This window comes from Bos grunniens, chromosome 13, assembly GCF_055505025.1.
Source record: "Bos grunniens cultivar Pamir isolate PY7600 chromosome 13, Bosgru_T2T1.0, whole genome shotgun sequence".
NCBI classification, from domain to species: Eukaryota; Metazoa; Chordata; class Mammalia; order Artiodactyla; family Bovidae; genus Bos; species Bos grunniens.
In genome coordinates, this window is record NC_141177.1 from 11421607 (window position 1) to 11447419 (window position 25813).

General features: G+C 49.4%; 1 protein-coding gene across 7 annotated transcripts; it reads right to left on the reverse strand.

Moving 5' to 3' along the window:
• Positions 1-13: 13 nt before the first annotated feature.
• On the reverse strand, positions 14-25289 carry SGK2 (serum/glucocorticoid regulated kinase 2). 7 transcript variants are annotated; one of them, XR_015138998.1, is made up of 17 exons: positions 25136-25289; positions 19375-19618; positions 17996-18055; positions 17394-17443; positions 16868-16925; positions 16576-16659; positions 15335-15466; positions 14187-14299; positions 13981-14017; positions 12836-12922; positions 9902-9964; positions 8806-8901; positions 7913-8068; positions 5039-5128; positions 3644-3740; positions 2657-2863; positions 14-441 (listed from the first exon to the last, which is right to left on the reverse strand). XR_015138998.1 is itself a non-coding variant. In XM_086331731.1 (17 exons), exons 4-16 carry the CDS (start codon positions 18029-18031, stop codon positions 2699-2701), a joined length of 1167 nt encoding a protein of 388 aa, XP_086187857.1. In that variant the 5' UTR covers positions 18032-18055; positions 18793-18864; positions 19375-19618; positions 25136-25220; the 3' UTR covers positions 14-441; positions 2657-2698. The 7 variants fall into 7 exon arrangements, 5 of the variants coding, with proteins under 5 accessions (XP_086187857.1, XP_086187853.1, XP_086187856.1 ...); XM_086331731.1 differs by lacking the exon at positions 3644-3740 and adding an exon at positions 18793-18864 and having other exon boundaries at positions 25136-25220; XR_015138999.1 differs by lacking the exon at positions 9902-9964.
• Positions 25290-25813: the final 524 nt, after the last annotated feature.

Sequence of the window (25813 nt, forward strand, 5' to 3'; positions counted from 1 at the left end):
GTGTGAACAAATCTGATATTAAACAGATATTCATTTTTAATGAATATTCATAATTTTTTCATTTTTATTTTCTCTCCTGGTGAACATTTTGTGATTTTGCAGTCTTAGAACAGATAGAACCTTTGGGTGTTTCACAACTCATAGCAAGTTGTGTACTTTGACAATACTATTTCCATTTCTGATGATTAGCGCTCTTGCTTTTGGCTCTGGGAAGTTGGGGGAATTTGGGCCTCTCTCTCATCACGTTCGACACTTGTCTCTTAGCAGACACTCTTAAGATGTAAATCAAATCAGAATGTTTCTTTCAGAATTCTCAGCACATGTCAAAGGGTAACTAGCTCTCCTTGACCCAGATTTGATTCCCAGTAGGTCATTGTGGTGTCATCGATGTGTTTTCCATGGTCTTCCAGCTTCATCCTCCATAATTCCTGGGGCAGGGCGCTGGGCAAACAAAAATGTAAGGCAAAGAGTGGGACTGAGTTAAAAGGAAAAGCCAATAAAATCACTAGCACACACTGATGTTGAAAAGAATGAAAGTTCTCCTCTTGTCCCCAGCTAATAGGACCACCCTGAAGCAGGTGATGAACTACAGTGAAAAGATTTCTTCACCGAAATAAGGCAGTATAAAATCCATCAAACAAGTGCGGAGTGTCCTGGACTCGTGTGTGTTATATGCTCACATTCTGTCCGGTCAGAATTGCTTTTAGAAATGGCTAATCACTAGGCCTGTACAGACCCTGCCTGGGCTCCCTATGGCCCTAGACTTGACAAGCATACAGAGGTATATGAGGTAGAGGTGTGTAAAAAGTGTTAGGTGCTCCATGCTACCTGACTCTGCAACTGCATGGACTGTACCCGCTAGGCTCCTCTGTCCATGGAATTCTCCAGGCAAGAATACTGGAGTGGGTAGCCATTCCCTTCTCCAGGGGATCTTCCCAACCCAGGGATCAAACCCAGATCTGCATTGCAGGCAGATTCTTCTCCATCTGAGACAGAAAAGGGAACAGAGAATTAACTTGGCAGCCAGGCTCAGACCGTGAGCATCCAATTGAATGCCTCCTCTTGGAAGACCCCGTTTCCCATTACCTGGCTTCTTCCAGCCAGTTCCTGGCTTGGCTCTGCTTAGAGATTTTGACAGCTACTCTGCTTGGACCTAACAGCCAGAGTGAGAGGCAGACCAGCACAAAGGTTACATGTGAGAGCCCCAGAGTAAGTTTATAGGGCTCCAAGTCCCAACTCTGGCCCTTATTAGCTCTGTGACCTGGCCCTTATTAGCTCTGTGACCTCTAGGAAAGGTACAGCTTCTCTGTGTTTCTTCATGGGTAAAAAGGAGATTCCTACCTTAGGGTCATTTGGATGAAAGCTGGTAACAGACATGAAGAAGTCTAGCACAGAAACTGCATCAGTGTAGGCAGGTGTTCTGAAGCTGAGTTTGAGCAGTTAACTCTATTGACCACAGGATTTTTGCAGAAACTAACACCTGTGGCTGGCGATTTGTTTTGTAACTGATACTGATACATCTCCTATTAATAACACGCAGGTGACAAAAGATATACTAACACGTCTCTGGTCAAAAATGGGTTAAGCAAAAGAAGGAGTGATTAACAGTATCAGAAGCTCTCAAAATCATTGGGAAAACTAGAGAGGGAGAACCCAGGATTCCCAGGGATGACACTGCAGCACGGATGTGATAAGGGAACTGGTGCTGCCAATAAGAGCATCGCTGCCACTTCTACACCAGGAACTCAGTCTTGTGGGCTTTGTTATCACAGCAGCCACATGAAAGAGAGCTCCCAGTTCCTTCCTTGAGCCAAAAATCTGATAACAGGTGCATCCTGAGGCCACATGCCTGGCCCGAGCTCCAGGGGAGGCTGGGAAAGTTAGTGTCTAGCATTTTCAGCTACGGTTAACTGGAGGAAGTGAATTGCCTCCCATCATGGCTCATAAAATAGGAGATTCCCTGACCAGGGAATAGATGCCAGGGGAATAGGCCGGGGTTCAGATGCCAGGCAGACAAACCTAATAAATGTGCAATACCACCCACCCAAAGAAAGACATTATTGACATAGGAAAAAAAGTGGATGTTGGGTGATACCTTATAGGCTTGTTGCACCTTGGTCATTTTACACATTGAGATCAAAATCCAAACACCAAGAGATCCTCTGGTTAAGAGGTGCTGGTTGCCTACCCAACATTTTCCCTTCTCCCTTAGTGTCAGAACCCCTGCGTTATTGTGGGGAGTCATGTGCCCAGTTAATTGGACATATATCCCATCCTCCAGTGCAGGTAAGGTGGCTGGCTAGTGAGATGCAAGCAGAAGTCATTGGGTGGGGCTTCTCAGGAAGCTCTGTAAAGGTGCCCTTTTGCTCTTTCCTCCTTTTTTTTCCTGCCCAGGACCCAGAAACAGTAGCTAGAGCTCCAGTACCATCTTAGGATAATATAATAATCCTAATAGTAGAAGCCACTTTCCAAGAATGACAGAGTGGAAATACAGAAAGCCTCTGATGACCTGTCGTACCAGCTCTGGATCACCTAACACCATCCTTCTTTTATGTGCTGGCGGGCGGGTGGGGGGTGGGGGGAGGTGGGCGGAAATCTTATTTAAGCCATTGTTAGTTTGGGCTTCTGTGACCAACAGCTGAAGGTAATTCCTTACAGATTTCAGGCTGGCTTTGGTGGTTTCACGGGAGCTTCTCTTCTAGCAATCCAAGATGGCATCATCATCCGGCGCATAGGAGAATCCTAGGAAGGCACTTGAGGCCCCAGAGCTGCTCGCCATGGTGTCAGGAGTGCAGCCAATGGACTTTGACACAGCTTCTTGCGTGAACTCTGGGTCAAAGTGTTTCAAGTCAGCAGGTCCTGCCTGTGAATATAAGCCAACGATGAGAAGGGAACACTGGGTCAGAGCTGCCAAAGGAGCCCAGAGCCCTGAGAGAGCTGTTAGATCTCCCCTCTGAGTGCTCCAGGGGCATCCTTCTTTAAGTGTCATTTTTTCATGCATTTACACTAGTCATCATGTTCCACAAGGTCCAGTAACCATTTACCAATTCCTCTACCTGCCTGGCCCCCTGCCTGCTCTACATCAACCCTCAATATGCTGCCGGTAGATTGTGACATGATGAAAGTATGAATCAAGAACCTAAAAATGTGCACAACAGATTCAGAGAACAAATGAGTGGTTACCAGAGAGGAGAGGGGCGGGAGGAAGGGCAAAACAGGTGAAGGGGATTAAGACGTACAAACCACTAGGTATAAAATAAGTTACAAGGATGTAATGGACAGCACAGGGAACATAGTGAATAGTTTATAGTAACTCTGTATGGAGTATAATATGTACAAATATCGAATTACTATGCTGTACACCTGAAACTAAAATAATACTGCAAGTCAACTAACTGTGGTGGTGGAGGTGGTTTAGTCACTAAGTCGTGTCCAACTCTTGTGACTCCGCCAGGCTCCTCTGTCCATGGGATTCTCCAGACAAGAATACTGGAGTGGGTTGCCATTTCCTTCTCCAGAGGATCTTCCCAACCCAGGAATCGAACCTGGGATTCCTGCATTTCAGGCAGATTCTTTACCAACCAAGCAATGAGGGAAGCCCCAACTAACTATACCTCAACAATAAAAAATAAAATATATTCACATTCTTTGACTTGGTAATTCCCCATCTGGAATCCATCCTGAAATAATCGGAACTCTGGACAATTTGCAGCAACATGATGGACCTCGAGATTGTCATACTGAGTGAAGTCAGAAAGACAAATATATGGTATCACTTATATGTGCAATCTAAAAAAATGATAGAAATGAACTTATTTACAAAACAGAAAAGACTCACAGACATAGAAAACAAACTTTTGGTTACCAAGGGGAACAGGGGAGGGATAAATTAGGAGACTGGGATTGACATAGACACACTATTATATGAAAGGTAACTAATAAGAACCTACTGTACAGCCCAGGGAACTTTATTCGGTGCTCTGTAATGACCTATATGGGAATGGAGTCTAGAAGAGAGTGGATCTATGTATGACTGTTTCACTTTACAGCAGAAACTAGCCTAACATTATAAATCAACTATACTCCAATTAAAAATTTAATTAAAAAATAACTGGACAAAGACATGAACTTAAAGTTATTAATCCATTATGATAAAGAAAAAATGGTAATAACCTAAAGTTCACCATTAGGAACATGGTGGAATAAATTATGTTACCGACATAGGGTTGAAATATTATACAGCCACTTAAAATCATAGTCTTCTGTGACTTAGGAAAATGATGACATAGTTTTAGCAAAAAGAGGGAGGAGATGAGATCTATCTATGTACATGAATTATGATCTCTGTTGGGGGAGATGATATCTGTATCTGTGTATGAACTATGACCTACATAAAAAACAGAAAAAAATATCTGAAACATGCCAGTGGTGCGTGCTTTCTCTTGGGTGGTGAGATAATACGCTCTTTCTTCTTAATGCTTTAAATTTATTTTATTTCTTGGTCGTGCTGTGCAGCACACAGGATCTTAAGTTCCCTGACCAGGGATCAGACCTGTGCCTGCTGCAGCGGAAGCTTAAAGTCTTAACCAGTGGACTGCCAAGGAAGTCCCTCTCCGTGATGATTTAAATGTCTCTGTTTTACACACTTTCTACAATAAATACATGTCATTTATTACCAGGAGGAAAGCTAAACATAGGAAAAAAAATCGTCACAGGACTCGGCTCTGTCTGGGTGTGTTCCATGACACAGAACACTTTAAAAGCTGTAAAGCGCTTTGCCATGAGGGTTATTGGTATTGAAAGTAAAGGGAGGCAACCTGGCTCCTCATAAAGAGCTGAACTGGCAGTCAGGACTTCCGGGTTCCGGACCCAATTCTGCCTCTGGCTTACAGGGTAGCCTTGAACAAATCACTGAGCTTCTTGGACCCTCGGTTCTCCCATCTGTAGGAAGAGGCCAGGCCAGGATACCCTCCCCAGGTACCCTCCAAGCTTCCACCAGTCCTGGGAACCCAGAAGCCAGAACGTGATGGCCTCTTACCACATTTGGGTTGAAGGGTGGAGTCAGCCTCTTGTGGTACAAGTCATCCCAGTTTATGGGGCTGAAGAACACATGGCTCTTTATCTCAAGCTGTGGGAAGAAGGTGATCAGTAGCAGTCCTCTCCACTGGCGCTCCCACCCCACCCCACATGCCTCGGAGCTCCAACTGTATTGGCAACCGGTTGTCTAGCCCCAAAATCTTTACTAGGAAGGTAACTTGCTGGCTGGTTTCCTGGAACAAAGGAGTGTCTGCAATAAGACCTCTCCCCTTGGCCATTATCTCAAGCCCAGACCTTTTCCCTGTAGCATCTGTTTATTCCACAGCTATTTATAGAGCACCTACCCTGTGCCGTACTAGGCTGTAGAGGTATGTCAGTGAGAAAGAGAGCAGACCCTGCTCTTGGAGGGTCCTGGGGAATCTTACTCCACTCTCTCAGTGCATCCGGACTCTTCCAGAATTCTTTTTTTTTAAATACACTCTTTTTTTTAAAGTCTTTATTGAATTTATTACAATATTACTTCTGTTTTATGTTTTGGTTTTTTTGGCTGCAGGGAATGTGGGATGTCAGCTCCCCAACCAGAGACTGAGCCCACATTCCCTGCATTGGAAGAGGAAGTCCCAACCATTGGGCCACCAGGGAGATCCCTCTTCCAGAATTCTAGACAGAGAAATAGACGAAATCAACTCACTAAGGAAGATTTGAGAAATAAAGCCCCAAGAAAAGCTGCAGTTTCGCAAAGATCCAGAATTAAGGATTCAGCCTTGGGCGTGATTCATCTCTTCTTTCCTAATCCAAACTAATGTTGACAAAAACTTCCGCCTTTTCCAGCAGAGCCCTCCCTCTCTCTATGTCTCTCAAAGAATGATTCTCTAACTCTGTGTATCTGAACTCCCTGGGGAATTGTTAACAAGCCAGATCCAAACTATTTCTAGAATACCCACAAAACTGGTAACGCTTGTTACCTCAAAATTTTAAAAACTAGGTAGCTGAAGGGACTTTTTCTGAATATCCTTTGAATCTTGATCTATGGGAAAGTACACCTTATTTTAAAAATCACATTTTTTTAGGATGCAAATTTCCTCTGGGAAGGAGGGACCTGTCTTCATGAAAGCCTTTTCTTTAAACTGTCCAGGGATGGGTAGGCAAAAGCCTTAAATGTTGTTAAACTTCACGGTATCTGGCATATAGGATAGTTTGTACACTTAAAAAGCACTTTCTACATGGCAGGCACTAGCCTAAGTGTTTGCTTATGTTATTTGACCTTCATAAGAGCTACGAACTGGGTGCTGTTACTATACATGGGAAGAAACGTGAAAGCAGGGGCTTCCCGGGAGGCTCAAACAGTAAAGAATCTGCCTGCCAAGAAGGAGACATGAGAGATCCCCTGGAGAAGGGAATGGCAATCCACTCCAGCATTCTTGCTTGGGAAATTCCACGGGCAGAGGAGCCTGGCAGGCTACATTCTCTGGGGTTGCAAAAGACTTGAAGGTGACTTACCAACTAAACAACAACAAAGAGAGCTTAAGCCATTTATCCTGCCTCTAGTGCTTGGTGGAGAAAGGATCTGAATCCAGGCAGTCTGTCTCACAGTTCATGCAATCCCAACTACTTCGCTAGAACAAACTTCTATGGAGAAAAGTACTGTGATCTTCTTATAAATCCAAATGATCTTTTGTTGAGTAGAGAATGTATGATTATTTTTTAAATTTTGCTCTATTTTTTTTTTAAGCCATGAACTTATTTGGAGAACAGACTGTGAATTCTTCATCTCTCTATTCAGATGTCCAGCCTGGGTCCTGGCAAGGGGGAAGTGCTCAGATATTTGTGAAAAGCAGTTTAGTTTGCTCTCTGTACAGAAGCCAGAGGAATTTGTCAAAACTTAACGGGGAGCCTCCACTCTCCTGCTCAGCATATACTGATTAATCAGTCATCTAATTATCTCTCTCTGCCTTGCTCCTCCTGCAGGACTTTTGCACACGCTGTGCCCTGTGTCTGGGATGCCTCCTCCCAGTTCTTTCCCATCCTTCAAATCTCAGCTCACTTGTCACCTCCTCATAGAGGACCTCCCTGACCGCGCCAGTGTGAATTTCCCCCATTATTGTCTATCTCTGCTCATAGTTCATGTCTTTCTGAAACAGGCCGGAACCTGGGACCCTTTACCGGAGTGTCTCCACTTGAACTTAGACAGACACCCAGAGAACTGTCTCATCCAGCAACAGAATACAAAGAAACGATAAGGGATGAAAAAGAACTGCACGCATGCGCAGTTGGGACAAATTAAGAGCTGTAAGATACAAAAAAGCCAAAAACCAACTGCCCCTTCTGGGGTGCTGGGAGAAAAAGCAGGGTACTGTGCGTGAACCCTGCACACAACACCACCAAGGGGGTGGGCAGACCACCTAAGCCACTTCTGCCTGACCCCTAGATCTGCCCTTACCCTCACCCCATATAATGAATCAGTCCGCCCTCCTTGGAGAGCCAACAAGGGCATGTGTTACTTATTTCTGCTCCCTCATCCTACCGCACAAGTCCCAGTAAAGACTTGCCTGCATTCCTGTCTGGCCTCTTAGCATAGTCACACTCTATAATAATTTATGTTTGTTCGTCTACCTTTCCCTCATAAACTTAAGGGCAGAGACCCAGTCTAACAAATCCTAGCATTTAGCTCAAAGCCCAGCACATAGTAGGTGCTCCATAAATATTGGTTGACTAGAAGCGTTAGATTGAAGGAAATAAACAGCAGCAGCTGTGAATCTCTGAACGGGTGAACTAGCAGTGCCTGGCTTTAGGGAACTGCTAGATGTGTGACACTGCTTCTGGGCTGCCTCAGCAGGAGGCTGAGAGCCCAGCACTCCGCTGGCAGGTCACCTACAAAATCTGTTTTGGAGCCCAGCCGCTGCCTCTGGTCTTTGTGGAGCAGGGCTTGCAGGAGGTCGCAGGCAGCCACCGTCCGGCCCCCGGGAATCCGTAGAGGCTGATGCAGAATATTCTCATACATCTGGGATACGTCTTGGCTGTAAAAGGGCGGCTGGTGAGAGAGAGGCAGAGAGATGGGAGGATCATCCATGCTAAAGTGGGCACAGTTCTCAGAGACACTTGGAGCAAAGCGGGGGTGCAGCTGGAAGGATTCAGCCAGACTTGTGTCTTGTGCCATGGCTCACATGGCAGAGTGGAGAGAGACAGAGACCTCTGGGCGTCCAGCACAGTGGAGAGGCTCCAGGGAAGGCTGAGAAGTCTCTCTCCTCCAGCGTGAGGCTTGTGGACCTCTCCAGGTGCCCCCTCTATCCCACGTCTCTTAATCAAGTTTGTGCACCAACTTCGCATTTTGCAAAGTTAACAGTTTCTCATCATCATTTTATTCCAGCCTTATGATGGTTATGAGACATATTGTCATTTTTCAGATGAGAAGCACAGGCAGTCTAGGATTGGATCCAGGGGCTAGTTCTACCACCTCCCAGGACTGTGACCTCTTTGAGCCTAAGTTTCCCTCTTAGTAAAATAAGAACAACCTCATTTCCTGCAGTGCCCGCATCCAAAGGCTGTTTTGAGGCACCAAAGGAGTAACAGATGAGATAGTATATTATAAAGTGTGGAACTGACTTTATTGGAAAAAAATATACTTTATCCTCGTATTCATGTTTGCATCACCCTTTTTGAGCTTGTAGAGAAGAGGTGGCTCATTCAACAACTTGAGGAGCCTGAGGAGGCCACACAAGGGAGAGATCCACCCCCCATCTCTTCCAGAATCAGCCCTACCCCACTCACCAGGCCATGTAGCATCTCGTAGAGCACCGCTCCCAAGCACCACCAATCCACTGCCCGATCGTAAGGCTCCTTACGGAGCACTTCTGGAGCCAAGTACTGTTGAGAGAAAACACACTTATTTGAAAGACACTCAGCTTCCATCTCCCCGTTTGTAAACAAGGTACTTGGAGGAAAAGATCACCAGCAGCTGATTCTGCTGTGATATTTACTTAACTGTGCATGTGTTCATTCAGCATCAGTTCATCAAAGACCTGCTTTGTGCAGGACCCTTTGCCAGTGTGCTGAGGACGTAGAGGAAATCTGGCTGGACTGCCCTGTACAGATGTATATGTTGTGTACCACACAAGAGCACCAGCCAAAGGGGTAAAGAGGGTTGCAAGCCTGGCTGTGATCAACTCACCAAACCATAACCCTAGTACAAGACTGTATCTGGCAACTTGTGTGCACGTGTGCTAAGTTGCTTCAGTCATGTCTGACTCTTTGCGACCCTATGGACTGTAGCCCACCAGGCTCCTCTGTTCATGGGATTCTCCAGGCAAGAATACTGGAGTGGGTTGCCATTTCCTTCTCCAGGAGATCTTCCTGACCGAGGGATCAAACCACATCTCTTATGTCTCCTGCATTGGCAGGCAGGTTCTTTACCACTAGCTGCACTTAGGAATCCCCATCCAGCGACTCACATATGTTTAAAGGGAAAACTTGGGGCTTCCCTGGTGATCCAGTGATTAAGAATTCACCTGCCAGTGCAGAAGACACAGGTTCAATCCCTGGTCCAGGAACTAAGATCCTACATGCCACAGGGCAACTAAAACTGTATGCCACAACTCCTGAGCCCATGTGCCCTAGGGCCAGGGCTCTGCAACAAGAGAAATCACCCCAATGAGAAGCCCAAGCACCACAACAAAGAGTAGCCCCTGCTTGCTGCAACTAGAGAAAGCCCATGCGCAGTAATGAGCAGCAGCCAAAAGTAAAATAAAATACAAAATAAATAAACAGGAAACATTTTATAATTAGTCTGCCCAAAGGGAGTGCCTTTAATATGCTCAAAAGCATCCAAGTGATGTCTTGGAATTAGGAAAGCCCTGGGGATACTCACAGGGCAGTTGGAAGACTCACAGATGAAGTATAAGTCAGTGTGGCCCATATTTGCACAGGTGACCTTAGTAACGGAGGGATGGAAAGGAGTCAGGAAAGAGGAGGTGGCATTTGAGTTCCTACTGACAGCTGAATGCATGCTATATATCTGCACCTCGCACAAGTAGAGAACCTTAGGCAGAATTGTGCTTCCTGCAGACCCAAGGGCTTGGGAACCTCTTAGGCTGGGGTCTCTACCACCAAGGAAAGAGGCCTCATTAACAGACCAAGCCACGCTGAGACTGCATGGGTGTGGAGAGGGGCAGGGAGTTACCCAGACCTAGTCCCATGAAATTAAAAGACGCTTACCCCTTGGAAGGAAAGTCATGACCAACCTAGACACCATATTAAAAAGCAGAGACATCACTTTGCCAACAAAGGTCCGTCAAGTCAAGGCTATGGTTTTTCCAGTGGTCATGTATGGATGTGAGAGTTGGACTGTAAAGAAAGCTGAGCGCCGAAGAATTGATGGTTTTGAACTGTGATGTTGGGAGTCCTCTTGAGAGTCCCTTGGACTGCAAGGAGAACCAACCAGTCCATCCTAAAGGAGACCAGTCTTGGGTGTTAATTGGAAGGACTGATGTTGAAGCTGAAACTCCAGTACTTTGGCCATCTGATGCGAAGAGCTGACTCATTTGAAAAGACCCTTATGTTGGGAAAGATTGAGGGCCGGAGGAGAAGGGGACGACAGAGGATGAGATGGTTGGATGGCATCACTGACTCAATGGACACGAGTTTGGCTGGACTCTGGGAGTTGGTGATGAACAGGGAGGCCTGGCGTGCTGCACCTCATGGGGTTGCAAAGAGTCGGACACAACTGAGTGACTGAACTGAACTGAACTGAACTGAGTCCCACTGAATGTGTGTCCCCAAGCAGGTCGCTGAACCTCCAAGAATGCTGGTGTGCTTATCCCACATAATGGAACTGCAGAATCTCTCCCTAGGGGCTGTGTTAAGGACATAGGCGAGGAACTTTCTTGATGGTCCAGTGGCTAAGAGTTCTCCTTCCAATGCAGAGGACGTGGGTTTGATCCCTGGTGGGGGAACTAAGATCCTACATGCTGCAGGGCAACTGAGCCTGTGTGCTGCAGCAAGAGAAGCCCCCTCACTGCAACTAGACAAAGCCCGTATGCTGCAACAAAGAACCAGCGCAGCCACACACACATAAAAAAGACACCTGCTAATATACGTGCTGGCCCTTAAACAACTGTGAACAACTGAGCAACTGTGGCGTCTCTTGTCTGTGCTCCCCGGCACCACGGCAGTGCCTGAGTCATGGAAGAGATGACCTGTTAGAGCCACATGTCTCCTACATGATCCATCTGCTCCTGGCAGTAGCCAAGGAAGGGATGGTTGGGCTGGCAGGGCTTTGGGAGGCCAGTTCTGTCCAGCGAACACCCTCCCAGACCCAAACACAGACAACTACTCCTGGTTAGAGAGGTTATCTCCTAAACCCAAACAGAGAAGGCTCAGCTGAAATCTGAGACACAGATTCTTAAGCTTATGGGAAAAAAACAAAAGCTGAAGTCTTGGGCCATGCCAGCTCGAGTGGGCTCGCCAGCCCTGCAGCCTCAGACCCCCACCCCCGACCCAGACATCCATCCAAGCAGCTGGAAACCCCTTTGGGTTCAAGGTCCAAGGTTCAACGCTGGTAGAAGTTTAAGGAACGGCTTTTACCCCAAAGTTGCAGGGAGGCCTTGGCAGGACAAAGAGACATGTATGAATGATTGCTGAGATTCACAAATTTTAACCCTCCAGGCTCTTAGTGGCTGGAAGAAAGAGGGAGATCGGTATCTTTACACTTGATCTTAACTGTCAGGTCAGGCCAGGGCCTCCTATGCACATAGACTTCACGCTGCAGGGCAGTGCTATCTAACACAGTAACCACTAGCCACGTGTGACTACCAAACATTTGAAATGTGGCCGAGCTAAGCTGAGAGGGACAGTAAGTGTAAAACGCATACCGGATCAAAGGCTAAGTTAGAAAAAATAAAACAAAGTATTTCAACAATTTTATGTTGACTGTATATTGGCATGATACTATTTTGTATTGCTGTTGTTTAGTCACCAAGTCATGTCTGACTTTTTTTTTTACATGTTGGTTTTTTTTTTTTTTTTTTTGGCTGCATTGGGTGCATTTGGCTGCACTAGGTCCCTAAGGGATCTAGTTCCCTAACCAGGGATCGAACCCATGCCCACTGTTTTGGGAGCCCACAGTCTTAGCCACTGGACCACTGGGGAAGTCCCACATGCTGGTTTTTTTGTTTGTTTTGTTTTAAATTATCAAAGATTACAATTGTACAATATGGAGAAGTATAGAATAAAATACAATTATTGGAGGACAATTGCTCTACAATATCGTGTCCGACTCTTGCTATCCCATGCACTGTAGCCCACCAGGCTCCTCTATCCATGGGATTTTCCAGGCAAGAATACTGGAGTGGGTTTCCATTTCCTCCTCCAGGGGATCTTCCCGACCCAGGGTTCGAACCCGTGTTTCCTGCACTGGCAGGTGGATTCTTGACCACTAAGCCCCCTGGGAAACTCACTATTTTGTATGTGTTGGGTTAAATAAAATTCATTATTAAAATTGATTTCATCTTTTTCTTTGTGAGTGTGGATTGCTGGAAAGTTTAAAACTGCATATATGATTTGCATTTCTGTTTCTATTTCTGTTAGACAGCCCTGTTGCAGAGGTTCACAAGCCAGGTCCCAGAAGCCCCCAGAGCTGGTCCGCCCATGACACAGATGAGGAAACCAAGGCTCTGTGTGCAGTCAGCTCAGGGGAAGTGCTTGGGGGAAGGAGTGAGCCCCTCTGCTGTAACCTGGTGGCTCCAGTCAGGAGCCATGGTCTCACCCATTTCCTGCCTCACCCCTCCCAGGAGGTTTAGCTTACCTCGGGGGTACCACAAAACGTGGATGTGGTCTCCTCGGGTTCTACACCCTCCTTGCAGAGGCCAAAGTCTGTCAGCACCACGTGTCCCTGTAGAGGAGGGAGGACAGGCATGGGAGGGTGATCTGAGCCAAAAGGATGACCAGGTCTAACCCTAAAGCCCAGATGCCACATCCGGGGCATGGCTGTGGGGTCTGTGTCCCTGGCACAAGCCCGAGATGGAGGCTTCACTCACTCCATGCTTCTAACTTGGATGCCAAGAACAGCACAGGGATGGGGAGACGGCATCGTACTGTCTGCCCTCAGCTCATCACCAACTCACGTCCACACCCAGCAGTTCCAGAATGTCCCTGCTGGAGGGGCCTGGTGGCAGCAGCCCCCTTAATGGAGTAGGGGGTACCCAGAGAACAGAGAGTGAACACACTTTGTGGCTGAGCAAGAGGGTAGCTGGTGGAGGTCATGATGTGAGTGGATACTGCCAGGCTCTGCCCAGATCCCCTCTTTAGGATGTCCTGCCCATCCCCAATGCTGGACCAGTGCCCTCATCCAAAGTCATGCCCCTCTCAAGGGGCAATCCCAATCAGATGACTGGCCAGTACAGTGGCGCAGACGCCCGCATCCTTGCCTCAGTTTGGAACAGTTCTAGAGAGCCATCCCAGCTGGGGTGCACCCTACCCTTGGAAGACCAGCTGAGGTCTCACTTGCAACTGCAGAGCAAGTGTGTGCAGTGCGGATGTGCTGCTTCCTCTGCCCAAACCTGCCCGTCACCCCTTAAATATGTTCCCCAATAACCTTTGGCATCCTACACTCCATTCCAGAGTCTATTTCCAGGGAACTCAGTCTAAGACATGGAAGCACTACAAAATCCTCGAGCCTCTGTGTAACACTACCCCTGCCCCACCACAGGCCTCGTATACACACTCATGAACACAAGTACATGCACATCCATGTACACACAACAAACATTTACATGCATGTACACAGTCATAGGCACACATGCACACATACACCTGAATGCGTCCCTAGCCATATGCACACATGCACAATGCATGCACATGCACATATATTCATGGGCACACAGCACACACGTGCAACTATGTGCATGCACACACACACACACACACACACACACACACACACACACTAACCTGGCAGTCCAAGAGAATGTTTTCTGGTTTCAGGTCCCTGCAGACATTGAAAGAAAAGGGCACTATGATGTTGAAGCCACGCCAGCCCTCCTCCTCAGGCAGAGGACCAAGTTCACTGGGATTTCATCAGATCTAGGGATCCACACACCCCCTGGCTGTTGGGGCAGAAGGGCCAGGCCTGGCTCTGTGCCACAGGCAGGCCTCACCTGTAAATGATGTTGAGGGAGTGCAGGTAGCCAATGGCGCTGGCCACCTCGGCGGCGTAGAACCGGGCCCGGGGCTCCAGGAACCGGCGCTCCCGCTGCAGGTGGAAGAAGAGCTGGAGGGGGAGGAGGTGTGTGAGAGGGTTCCTGGGGGGCTCCAGCTCCACAGATGCAGGGTTGGAGGCAGCTGGGCAAGTCACCCCCTCTTAAAGCTACAACACCATCATACAAGGAAGGGCATGCCAGCCATCCTACAGAGCTGGCAAAGCGTCAGCAGGAAAGGTGAATTAACAAAAATGGAGCCCCTACTGTGTGCCAGGCTCCAGCCGCACCCTAATACACCTCTACTTTTCTTTTATTTTCCTGACTACCTTCCAGGTTTCAAGTAGGAGGCCAGTTTCACGGAAAAGGAAACTGGAAGTATCAGAGCAGCCAGGTGACTTGCCCAAGGTCACGGACTATAATTGGCAGAGCCATGATTTGAACCTGAGTGGGTCAGACATGTGCTTTTCCTCTATCCCATGTGATAAAATGATTATGATGGTCAAACTGAGCCCAGGTTAGACCTGCCCTTGGGCCAGTTGCTTCTGTCTAATTTACTGGCAAAGAAAAGTCCTTCACACCTCCACCAGGGAATTTAGGGATGGAGGACACAAAACTTCCCTCTTGGCATCAGGCTAAAGAGCATGAGGTCACACAGGTTAAATCTGGGGTCACTGAGAAGGGCCATCTTGCTCAGAGAGACAGAGGAGGGAGCCCAGCTTTTCCCAGCTGTGCTTCTGGGTCACCAGGTGGCCCCAGATCACAACCACAAAGACTGCTCATTCCCATGCAGTGGTCTATGGTGTAAAATGGGTAAAATTAGAACCACTGACCACAGAGCTCCTCCAACGTTGACCTTTCCCAGGTCCACTGAAGGGATTCTGGGCAGCTTTGCGTGGGAGTCAAGAAATGAAAATGGCTGGGAGTCAGACAGACCTGCCTTCAAATCCTGGCTCTGCCAAGTGCATGCAGGGTAGCCTTGAGCCAGTGAGTTACCTCCCCGAGCCTTGGTCTTTTCAGCTGCAAAACGGGTCTGTGGTAAGGATGAGGGGAGATCATTCCAGAACCTGGTGCACCATGGGTACATGGGATGCGCTCGGGTCACCCACCTCTCCCCCGTTGACATAGTCCAGCACGAAGTAGAGCTTCTCGGGTGTCTGGAAGGAGTAGCGCAGGCCCACGAGGAAGGGGTGGCGCACATTCTTCAGGAGCACGCTGCGCTCTGCCATGATGTGGCTCTGCTGCAGAGTTACGAACACACACACACGCATGCGCACGCGCACACACACACACACACACACACACACACACACACGGGTCGCGTTACCACCCACGCGCCCACCCTGCTCAAATCCCCACCATGGCTCCTCACTGCCCTCAGGCCCAAGCCCGGGGGGCCTTGCCCAGCATTCAGGGCTCGAGTGGTCCACCTCATCCCCCGCCAGCGCAGCTGGGTGCAGCTCCAGCCCTGGGTCCAAATTCCCTGCCCCCTCACCCCAGTGCAAGTGTTAGTTGCTCAGTCTTTTCTGATTCTTTCACCAAACCCCACGGACTATAGCCCTCTCGGGTGCCTCTGTCCATGGAATTCTCCACTCAAGAATACTGGAGTGGCTTGCCATTCCCTTCTCCAGGGGATCTTCCTGACCCAGGGATTGAACCCAGTCTCCTGGCATTGCAGGCAGATTCTTTACCATCTGAGCCACCAGGGAAGCCTCAACAAAGCTGCAAGATGACTGAATAGATGAGTTCCAAGGACAAGCTCTCAGAGAAAAGAAGGCAGGCACTATGCACATCCAGGCCTCTGTTCCTGTTCCCCTGCCTGGACGCCTCTTTTCAGATCATCAAAAGCCTATCTTCGAGGCTGCCTCCTTCACCAAGACCTGCCCCGTGAGCTCCTTTTTAACCTTAGTTCCCTCTCCTGAGTCCTCTGACTTAACATTCCATCCTTCCTTGGGGCCTGTTCTGTCCTTCTCATGGAGTTGGCATTAGAGAGACTCAAATCAGTGGAAGCATCTAGAACTCCTGGAAGGCTGTGGCCTGAAGGGCCTTTGGCGAGCCTGAAGTGCGACCCCCACATTGCACAGGTGGGGAGGCTGGCACTAACAGGGCTGAAGACTGGTTCGCCATGGAGCCCTGGATCTTCAGGGGAAGGCAGAGGGCCGGGCCGGGGCCACCTGCAGGCCCACCAGGCGAGGCGGTTAGCCTGCCTTCCTGGAGAGGGGCCAGCATCCCACCCAGCCCCCCTGACCTGGACCACCTCTATGCTCAGAGTTGGACCCATCATTGGAAGCCACCTGAGGCTGGGGGTCAAGAGGCAGAAGAGGAGATGCCTGGGCCCAAGCCCTGGTACCTCTTTCTTCTTTAAGATGGACTTTTTCTGCAGCACCTTCACTGCGTAGAACATCCCGTCGGACTTGTGCTTGGCCAGGAGGACCTGAGCAGGAGGACAAATGCAGAACCCGCAGGTGACTACTCCTCTGGGCTTTGGGTTTCTTGATGGTGGTGCAGACCTCCAGTTCCAGCCGTGTGCCCATGATTCTGCAGGTTGTAAGCTCCCACTTTGCACACGCGAGTGACAGCAGGGGGTGGAAGGGGCCGGAAAGGGGGGAAACCCAGGCTTCCCGTGCTCGCAGGTCACTCACCTTCCCATAGTTTCCTTTGCCAATGACTTTGAGGAAGTCAAAGTCCGTGGGCCGGGCACTGGGGCAAGAGGAAGGGACACGGGTCAGCATTTGCCAGCTCGGGAAACCGGGTACATTAGTTCAAATCAGGGCTTCTCTTTAACTTTGAAGCTGGAGAAGGCCATGTTTTTCCAGCCAAGAGGGTCTTCTCAGACTGGCCCCTGCCTCTGAGGATCTCACAATGGAGTAAAAAACGGGCAAGAAATGGAAAAAAACAAACACAACCACATAGAAGGCAAGGACTCTGGCCTCCAAAGACAGAGAAGCGCCTGGAGTGTGGGGGGCTGCTAATAATTCAGGCTTCAGGGGGATATTCCAGCCACAGGGCTCAGCATGAGAAGAGGCTGGGGAATCAGTGGGAAATAAAGCTGGGGGCTGGTCCTGGGCTCAGATGGCAGAGGGTCTTGATGCTGAATCAGAGAACTTGGGTTGTATTCCCAAGGCAAGGGGAGCCAGGCAAGAAAGGGATTGAGAGACTGGAACTCACTTTGGGTTGGCAGAAGGCCCCAGGTTGATATTCCCGTTGGCCCTCGGGGGCTAAAGACATTTAAAAAAAGAGGTGATTAAGATCAGAGGGTCCCGACTCCTTGGCCTCCTCCCTTCCCCCTGGCCCAAGCCCTGCTCCCTTTTCCAACATCTCTGCTAGTGTGCCTGCCTTCTTTCCTGCGTCCCTTTCTCCTTTCCTTCTTTCCATCCATCTACCAACCCACCCAACCATCCACATCTCACCTGCTTCTCATGATAGCCTTGGGAGGCCGCTGGCTGTTGTACCAAATGTGAAGGTAAGAAAACTGAGACCCAGCAGAGAGCCGTCGGAGGACTTACAGGCAGCCCCGCTGGCACAAGAATATAGGTGGCCTTGGGGCCAATCCCATAATTTTTCCACCTCACTTACTTTTTGAAGCTCTTGACCAAGTGTCTTTTCTCTTTACCCTGCAAATGGCCTGATTCCATGGGCTCACAGTGATATCGGTGGGCATCCCAGTACTGGGACCATTCACCTGGCTGACGAGGATCTCCCTGGGTTTCCTCGGCCTTGGGAGGAAGGAAGCCCCATGGTGGTGGCTGGGGGAACCAAGACCCACCTACCTGCGGACTGGGGGTCCCAGCTGGGCTTGAGTCCATGCTATAGCAATGATCAGGCACGCTCTGGGGACGCAAGGAGGAGCAGGATAAGGGAGGTGCTGCTGGGGAATTAGTGTCGCCTGTATAGGGTGTTAGGCATTGCTGCTCTGTCCTCCCCTGCCTGACTCCCTGCACCTGCCCTAGGCCAGCAATCCCTGTCTGGGACAAGAAATGATGTCCTCTGGGCCCAGCCTCTCTAGTCAGACATCTCAGGAGGGAAGGAGGGAGAATGGTCAGGGGTGGCCCTTCCCAGGCTGAGTCTTTTCAAGCACTGGGGATGGCCAAGGCAGCTCTGATGTCTGGGAAGGCCAAGGCTGGAAGGACTCTTGCAGGGCATAAAGTCTGGACTCTTCCTCCCATTTCAGAGGCGGGGAGCCTGAGGCCTTGAAAGGGACTTGCCTAGGGTCCCACAGCTTGCGAGGGGCAGGCTGGGCTCCCCTGGACCCTATACAGGCATGTTGCCACCCTGGATCCCTAGAGAGAGCCCTGGGTTGGGTGCTGTGTTGACTATCATGTCTCAGCCACAAGGACTTCTGCCTAATGTCCCTGGAGGGGCAGCTGCCTTGGGGACCTTGGGCCAGAATCATGAACAGACCCATGAGCAAGGAGCTAAGACACTTCAGTCGTGTCTGGTTCTTTGCGACCCTATGGACTGTAGCCCTCCAGGCTCCTCTGTCCATGGAACTGTCTAGGCAAGAATACTGGAGTGGGTTGCCATGCCCTCCTCCAGGGGATCTTCCTGACCTGGGGATAGAACTCACATCTCTCACATCTCCTGCATTGGCAGACGTGTTCTTTACCACTAATGCCAGCTGGGAAGCCCCTGGCTGTGTCTGTTTGAGATAAAACAGTGGAGAGTGTGAACAACAGTCTGTGTTACCAGGAGCAGGGGGAGGACGCTTACATGTCCAGGCCCTGGCTTGGCAGGCCCAGGACCCCACAGCCCCACCCTAGACTGGAAAGTCAAGAGCAGAAACTGAGATTGCTCTTGGGGATTGCTGGCTACTGCGCCTCCTGAGATCACAGCTTTGGCCTGCAGTGGGGCCCGGGCTGCTGTAGAGACCACTCATCTTTACAAGGGGGCCCTGGAGCAACCACCCCCTGGTCTTCTCGGGAGCTGAGAAAGTGACCACAGGGGAAGCGAGGGAATTTTACCTGTCCAGGCTGCTCTGGGAGGCCCAGCCCCATGGAGCTCTGAGAAGGCGAGCTGCAGAGCTGCCCAAATACGGAGCATAGCCTGGCTTCAGCCAGTGCCCCGAGTCCGTGCTCCTGCAGCCCACACCCCTCCTGGCCGGGCCCTGACAGCCGCTCTGCCAGGCCCTTGCCTCCCCGGCCCCACGTACCTGCACAGCCTGCGGAGAGGCCGCTGGGAGAAGCCGTGGTGGGAGCCGGAGGGTGGACAGTGGACAAGAAGCCCTCTCTGTTCTCCCAACAAGGGCCGAAGTGTCTGTGCCTGGCGCTGGCCCGGCCCCGGCACTCAGCTTGGAACTCCCGGCCGCGGCAAGGGAGCTGTTGATGTCACGCGGGAGCCAGCAGGGCTTAAGAAGGGACCGAAGTCCTCTGTTCCCTCGGGGACATCGCCTCCCCCTGGGGGGTGTGGGTAGAAGGGCGTGAGCAACAGCTGCAGGAAAGCTGGGGTGATGCTGGGGCTTGTTGGAATGCACATGAGCATGTGGGGTGCGGGTGTGTGTGCAGGTGTTCCATGCAGAGATGTGTGTCTGTCTGTCTATCTGGTGTATCAGTGTGTCCCTGCGTGTCAAGGTGTTTGTGCAGCAGTGTGACCACGTTTGTGTGATTTTGTCGGTGCGTCTGTACATTGGTGACTGGTCTGTGTGTCTATGTGCTTCAATGAGTCTCTGTGTAGTGTAGTGTGTGGACACGGCAGTGTGTACCTCTATACATGTTAACATGTTGTGTCCATGTGTGTGTGTCTATGAATACATATGTGTGACAGTGGTCTTTGTGGATTGTGTTCGTATTGGTGTTTATCAGTAAATCTGTGTGTGTGTGTGTAGGGGGCCTGTCTGGGAGGAGATATGTTCCCTGGGGCCTACCCTGGCCCACTACAGACCATCTGGGGCTGAAGATGAAGTTCAGAGACCTGGGAGCACTTTGGCTCCCAAGAACCTGCAGGTGCTTCAGGTCTGGGTGTCTGGTTCGATCAGCCTGGCCTGGTCTTTGCTGAACACTTGGACTTTGGGGTCCTTCCCGATGGCCCTCCAGGTTCTGACTGCTGTCTCCAGAGCAGGACTGGGAGCTGGCACTCTTTGCTGCAGTGCTGCAATGCTTGCACCTGGACACACCTCTCCTCTAGCAGCAAAATACAAAGAAACTGTATGGGGCTAAAAATAACTGTGTGCATGGGCAGATGGGGCAAATATCTGAACCCAAAGGATACAAAGAAACCAAAAAATCCAACTGCCACTGTTGAGGAGCAGGGTGCTGTGCATGCCTCCTTCACTCAATACCACTTAAGGGTGGGGGCAAGATACCTAAAGCTACTCTTTTGGCCTGACCCTTGGACACACCCCTGTGCTGTGCTTAGTCGCCCCCTTACATCCGATTCTTTGCGATTCCATGGACTGTAGCCCACCAGACTCCTCTGTTCATGGGGATTCTCCAGGCAAGAATACTGGAGTGGGTTGCCGTGCCCTCCTCCAGGGGATCTTCCCAACCCAGGGATCAAATCCAGGTTTCCCGCATTTCAGGTGGATTCTTTACTGTCTGAGCCACCAGGGAAGCCCAAGGATACTACAGTGAGTAGCCTATCTCTTCTTCAGAGGATCTGGCCAACCCAGGAATCGAATTGGGGTCTCCTGCATTGCAGGCATATTCTTTACCAACTGAGCTACCACGAAAGCCCCAGACACACCCCTACTCTCACCCATACAAGGAACAAGCTTGTCCCCCACTCAGGGAGTGAGCAAGCAAGAGGATCTATTGTTTGTTCTTGCTCCCCCTGCTGCAACAGGGGCCCCTGTCTGAATTTCTTGCCTGGTCTCTGGTCAATTTCTATCATTGTGAAGATCAAGAACCTGGTCGGTATCACCAGGAAGCAGGGTCCCAGCGGCACCCTGGTGCATGATGGCCTGGTGCAATAATCAGGTACTCACAGGGTATCTCTCAAGGAGGTTATACAGGGTGTTCTGGGGAATGAAGGAGTTGACAGGGCCTGACACGGCCCCTGTTCTTCTGGAACTTTCTGTGTGGCTACCACATGCCACACTCAGACCTCTGTAATTCACCACAGTGTGGGGATCTATGGAGCTGGGGCCAAGGGGGCTCATCAGAAAGGGACCTGAGCCCATTGGCCTTGGTGGGGGGTGGTTCTCTGTAGGATTTGATGTAGGTGGGGGCAGTTATCCAAGAAAAGCCCAAGTGAACAGTATCAGAGCCTTTCATTTTTAAAGAAAATGGAAATGTTGAACCAACACACAGATGGGCAGGATATTGTGTTGACAAAACATAACGCCCAGAACAAGGTCATTTCTTTTCAATGACAAGACCCTGATGCAGCCTTCATTTAGGAGCACTGCTTAGAACAGGAAAACAATAATGAAAATAATAGTAACCTCAAGGGCCAAGCGTAGGGTACATCAGAATACTCGCTGACCGTAATAGTTCCCTCTCTGGGACTTACATCCTGAGAGACTGTCCCATTGATAAGTTCCCTTTTCAGCTAAACTCCTTGGAATAGTTGTCTGGACTCAGTTCATATTCCCTCTTCCTTTCCTCTCTTGGAGCCGTTCCAAAGAGGCTGTTATCCCAACATGCCCCCAAAAGAATAGACCAGTAACCTCCACGTGCCAGAGCCAGCGATGAACTCTTTGTTCTCATGTCATTCAGTGTCCTGAGGATATGACCCCCTCTTCCCACTTGGCATTAGAATCTGCTGGTTTTCCTCCTACTTCACCAACTGCTTTTTCTCCATCTTTTCCACTGCATTCCCTCTTTTTTTACCCTGAAACACTGGCCTGGCCTTTCTCTATACTTGTTCCCCAGTTGACAGCAACCAGTTTAACAGATTTAAGTGTCGACTAAACTCCACAATTCCCAAACTCATCTCTCTAGTTCTGATACACTCCTGACTCTGGATTCTCTGACACTTCACCAGTTAGAGGTCTAGAGGCACCTAACTCTTAACGTGTCCAAAATGAAAGTCCTGACTTGCATTCTTTCCACTCTCCCCAGCCTGCTCCTCCATTGGCATCTATCCCCGAAACGGTACTTCCTCCTACTCAAAGGTTCGAACCAGCAACTAAAATTCATCCTAGAAACTTTGCTCCTTCACCCTGCATCCACCACTACACCATAAAATCACCTTAGACTTTACCTTCAAAATCCCACATATATGTGGGATCTAGAAAAATGGTACAGATGAGCCTATTCGCAGGGCAGGAATAGAGACACAGATGTAGAAAATGGACATGTGGACACAGTAGGGGAAGGGGAAGCTGAGATGAATTGGAAGATTGGGATTGACATATATACACTGCCATGTGTAAAACAGAAAACCAGTGGGAACGGGCTATAAAAAAGCATAGGAAGCCCAGCTTGCTGCTCTGTGATGACTCAGATGGGTGGGATGGGGGTAGGTAGGAGGGAGGTCCAACAGGGAGGGGATGTATGTACGCATATGGCTGATTCACTTCATCATACAGCAGAAACTAACATGACACTGCAAAGCAATTGTATGCTAAATAAGTAAATAAATGAAACTAAATATATCCAGACACCACTGCTGCAACCAGCTGGCCCTGAGCCACCATCATCACTTGCATGGATTATCCCACTCACTTTCCCACTGTGTTCCTATTTCTTACTTGACCCTCTACAATCTTTCTTCACCAAAAACCAGAGTGACCCTTTAAAACTGGAAGTCAGATCATGTGACTTTGTTGCTCAAAAACTCCAGTGTACTTGCCACCAAATTTAGGATTAAAATCCAGTCTTTACCACAGTCTAGGAGATTCCACGTGACATGGCTCCCACTCCCTCTCCTCCTTGGTCTCCAGGCGCTTCCTTTCTCTATGCTCCAGCTCCTTCTTTGCTGTCCCTCAGAAACACGGAGCACCCTCTGACCTCCTGCCCCTTGCCCTTACATTTCCCTGGGCTTAGAATACCCTTCCTCCAGACATCTGCATGATCGCCTTCCACTCATATCACAGAGCTCTCTGCTCAAACATCACCTCCCAGAGAGGCCCTTTCCATGACCGATTGTCCTGGTTAGGGGTTTCCCGGGATGTGAGACTTTCCGTGTTTCAACCCGTACAATCCTGGGCAAACCAGGATGGTTGAACACTCTGCAATACCAGTCCCACCCGTTCCTCATCCACATTTTTTTGCTTTATATTTTACTGTATAACACATCACTCTCTGACACCTTATCTTACAACGCTTTGTTTATTTTTTGTCTTGAACTTGAACATTGGCTCTGCAAGGGCAAAGACTACTCTCATTCACTCTGAATCTCTATCATCCAGATCGGAGCCTGGGATAGGGCTGGAGCTCAGTACATATGTGACTAATGAATCAAGGGATGAATTGATAAGATAAACTAGAGTACATCTATAATTTGGAAAATCACTCACTTAAAAAATGACATATTGGCCTATGTAAACAGAAATGGGAACATATACGCGAAACAATGTCAAGGCAAAAAAGCAGGTTTCCAAATGGTAGGTGACCAATGGTAGGTGACTTTGTTAAGAAAATAAAGACATAATGCACATAACCACCAAAGAAAGGCTGGAGAGACATGACCCAAGGTGACAGTGGGGGTAGGTTATCTTAGTTATCTTTTTGTCTCTGTACCATTATGTAAAAATTCTCAAGGTGTTGCTGTTCATTTACTACTTGGGTACTAAGTCCTGGTGGGAACTTTGGCTCATTGCCCACCACTACACTGTCCCATGACCTTGACTGTGGTGCCCACACCTGAGCAGTTCTCAGCCTCTTTCTCTCCCGCACCACTGCCTTCTGATTTTCCGACCAGAGGTTGAATGAGCATCAGCATTTTCTCCCAGCTCTTTAGACCTACAGAGACCCCTGCAAACTCTCAGGAGGTGGTCCAAGTTCCTCTGAGAGCCCTCAAGCCTGTTTCTTCCTCTACCTTGCCCCAGCCTAGATGTGCACCCTTCTGCCCCATCACTCCATGTTCCTGCCCTCATCTTCCTGGACATGTTGGATGCAGTGGGAATGGGGTGGTGGTGGTCACACAGTTCCCTCTTTTTGGAACACTCTCTCAACCAACCGATCAGGTCTGCTCCGCTAACCCCTTGCATCTGTCCTCACCAGCCTTTCCCATAAGCTTCACCGGACCACCCCCAACCCCATGAACCCTACTCCCTTCCTTGTGCCCACTTCTGTTACTACACTGTCTTCACTTTACTGTCGTTTATTCATTTGTAAGCCTGCTTGCCCAGTGCCTTGCAATGACATACCAGTGACATTACATACCACTTTGGCCTTATTTTGTTTCTGCAGTGCCATGGGTTAAGAACTATCATCATTCTCGTTTTGAAAAGGAGGAAACAGGCACAGAGAGGTGAAGTGATGTGACTCAGACATCTAGGCAGCAAATGATATAACTGGGATTTGAACCCAGCCAGTCTGACGCCAAAGCCCATGGCCTGGAATTTCAGGGAGAAGTTAGGAATTTAGAAAAGGAAGGAAGGGGGACTTCCCTGGTGGTCCAGTGGTTAAGACTCTGCACTTCCAATGCAGGGGGTGCAGGTTCAAGCTCTGGTTGGGGAACCAAGTTCCCACATACTGCGTGGCACCTGTGCTGCCTAACTTTCTTCCTTCCTAACCAATCCATTTCATCCTTGCTTCCTTCCAAATAACTTCATTCCTTCCTTATTTTAATTAAAAAAAAAATTAAACAAACATTAGTTGAGAGGGAAGGAAGGAAAGAAGGGAAGAAGGAAGGGAGGGAAGTGATAGGAAGAAGAAATGAAGGAAAGGAGTTAGGGAGGAGGGTGTCGGAAAGGAAAGGAAGTCAATACGGTAGTTAGGAAGGAAATTAGCTAGGTAGCTAGTTTCCCGTTTTGGCAGACGAACACGTTGGCAGGCAGGTGTCCTGCTCACGGTGGAGTCACTCACCTGAAAAAAACTAGGTCCCAGCTCAGGTCCTGGGCTGCAGCCCCATACCCAGCTCTGCCTTCCAGTCTCTCTGCATGGTCCCTCTGACCCACAACCCAATCCTGACTGCCCGAACAACCTTCCCAGGCAGTAGCGACCTGTCACCCACTCTCTCAGGCTCCCAAACCAGCTGAAGTTCAACCTTCAGCTGTGCTGGCTGGGCACTGGCTACCGGGCTTTCCGGTTACTAATTAACCGCTGGACCTGAATCACAATGCTGGCGGTGCTCACTGGCTCCTCCACTGGGCCCTGCCCTGGGGACCGTCTTTTAAAAGGTACAGCACAACTTACGTTATGTGACCTTGGGCAAGTGACTCCAGCTCCCGGAACGTCGTGTGAATCTGTGATGATGCCCAACAGGGAGGGGCTCTGAAGTCCCTTTAATGCTGTCACATTTCACTCTCTGAAATCTTGCCCCCACCAACCCCACCTCCAAGCCCTGCTGAAATGTGGACTCTTTCTACGCAGGCTTCCCTGATTCCATTAGCAGAGTCACTATCCCTTTTGCTTAGAGTCTGAGAAATTGACCAAGGAAGGCGCTTGTTCTGCACAGTTCTCACTAATGGGGACCACCAGCCTCTTTGATTAGCCCAATCGTGGATCCGTCTGGGGAGGAGCAGCTCATTTGCCCACCGTGCC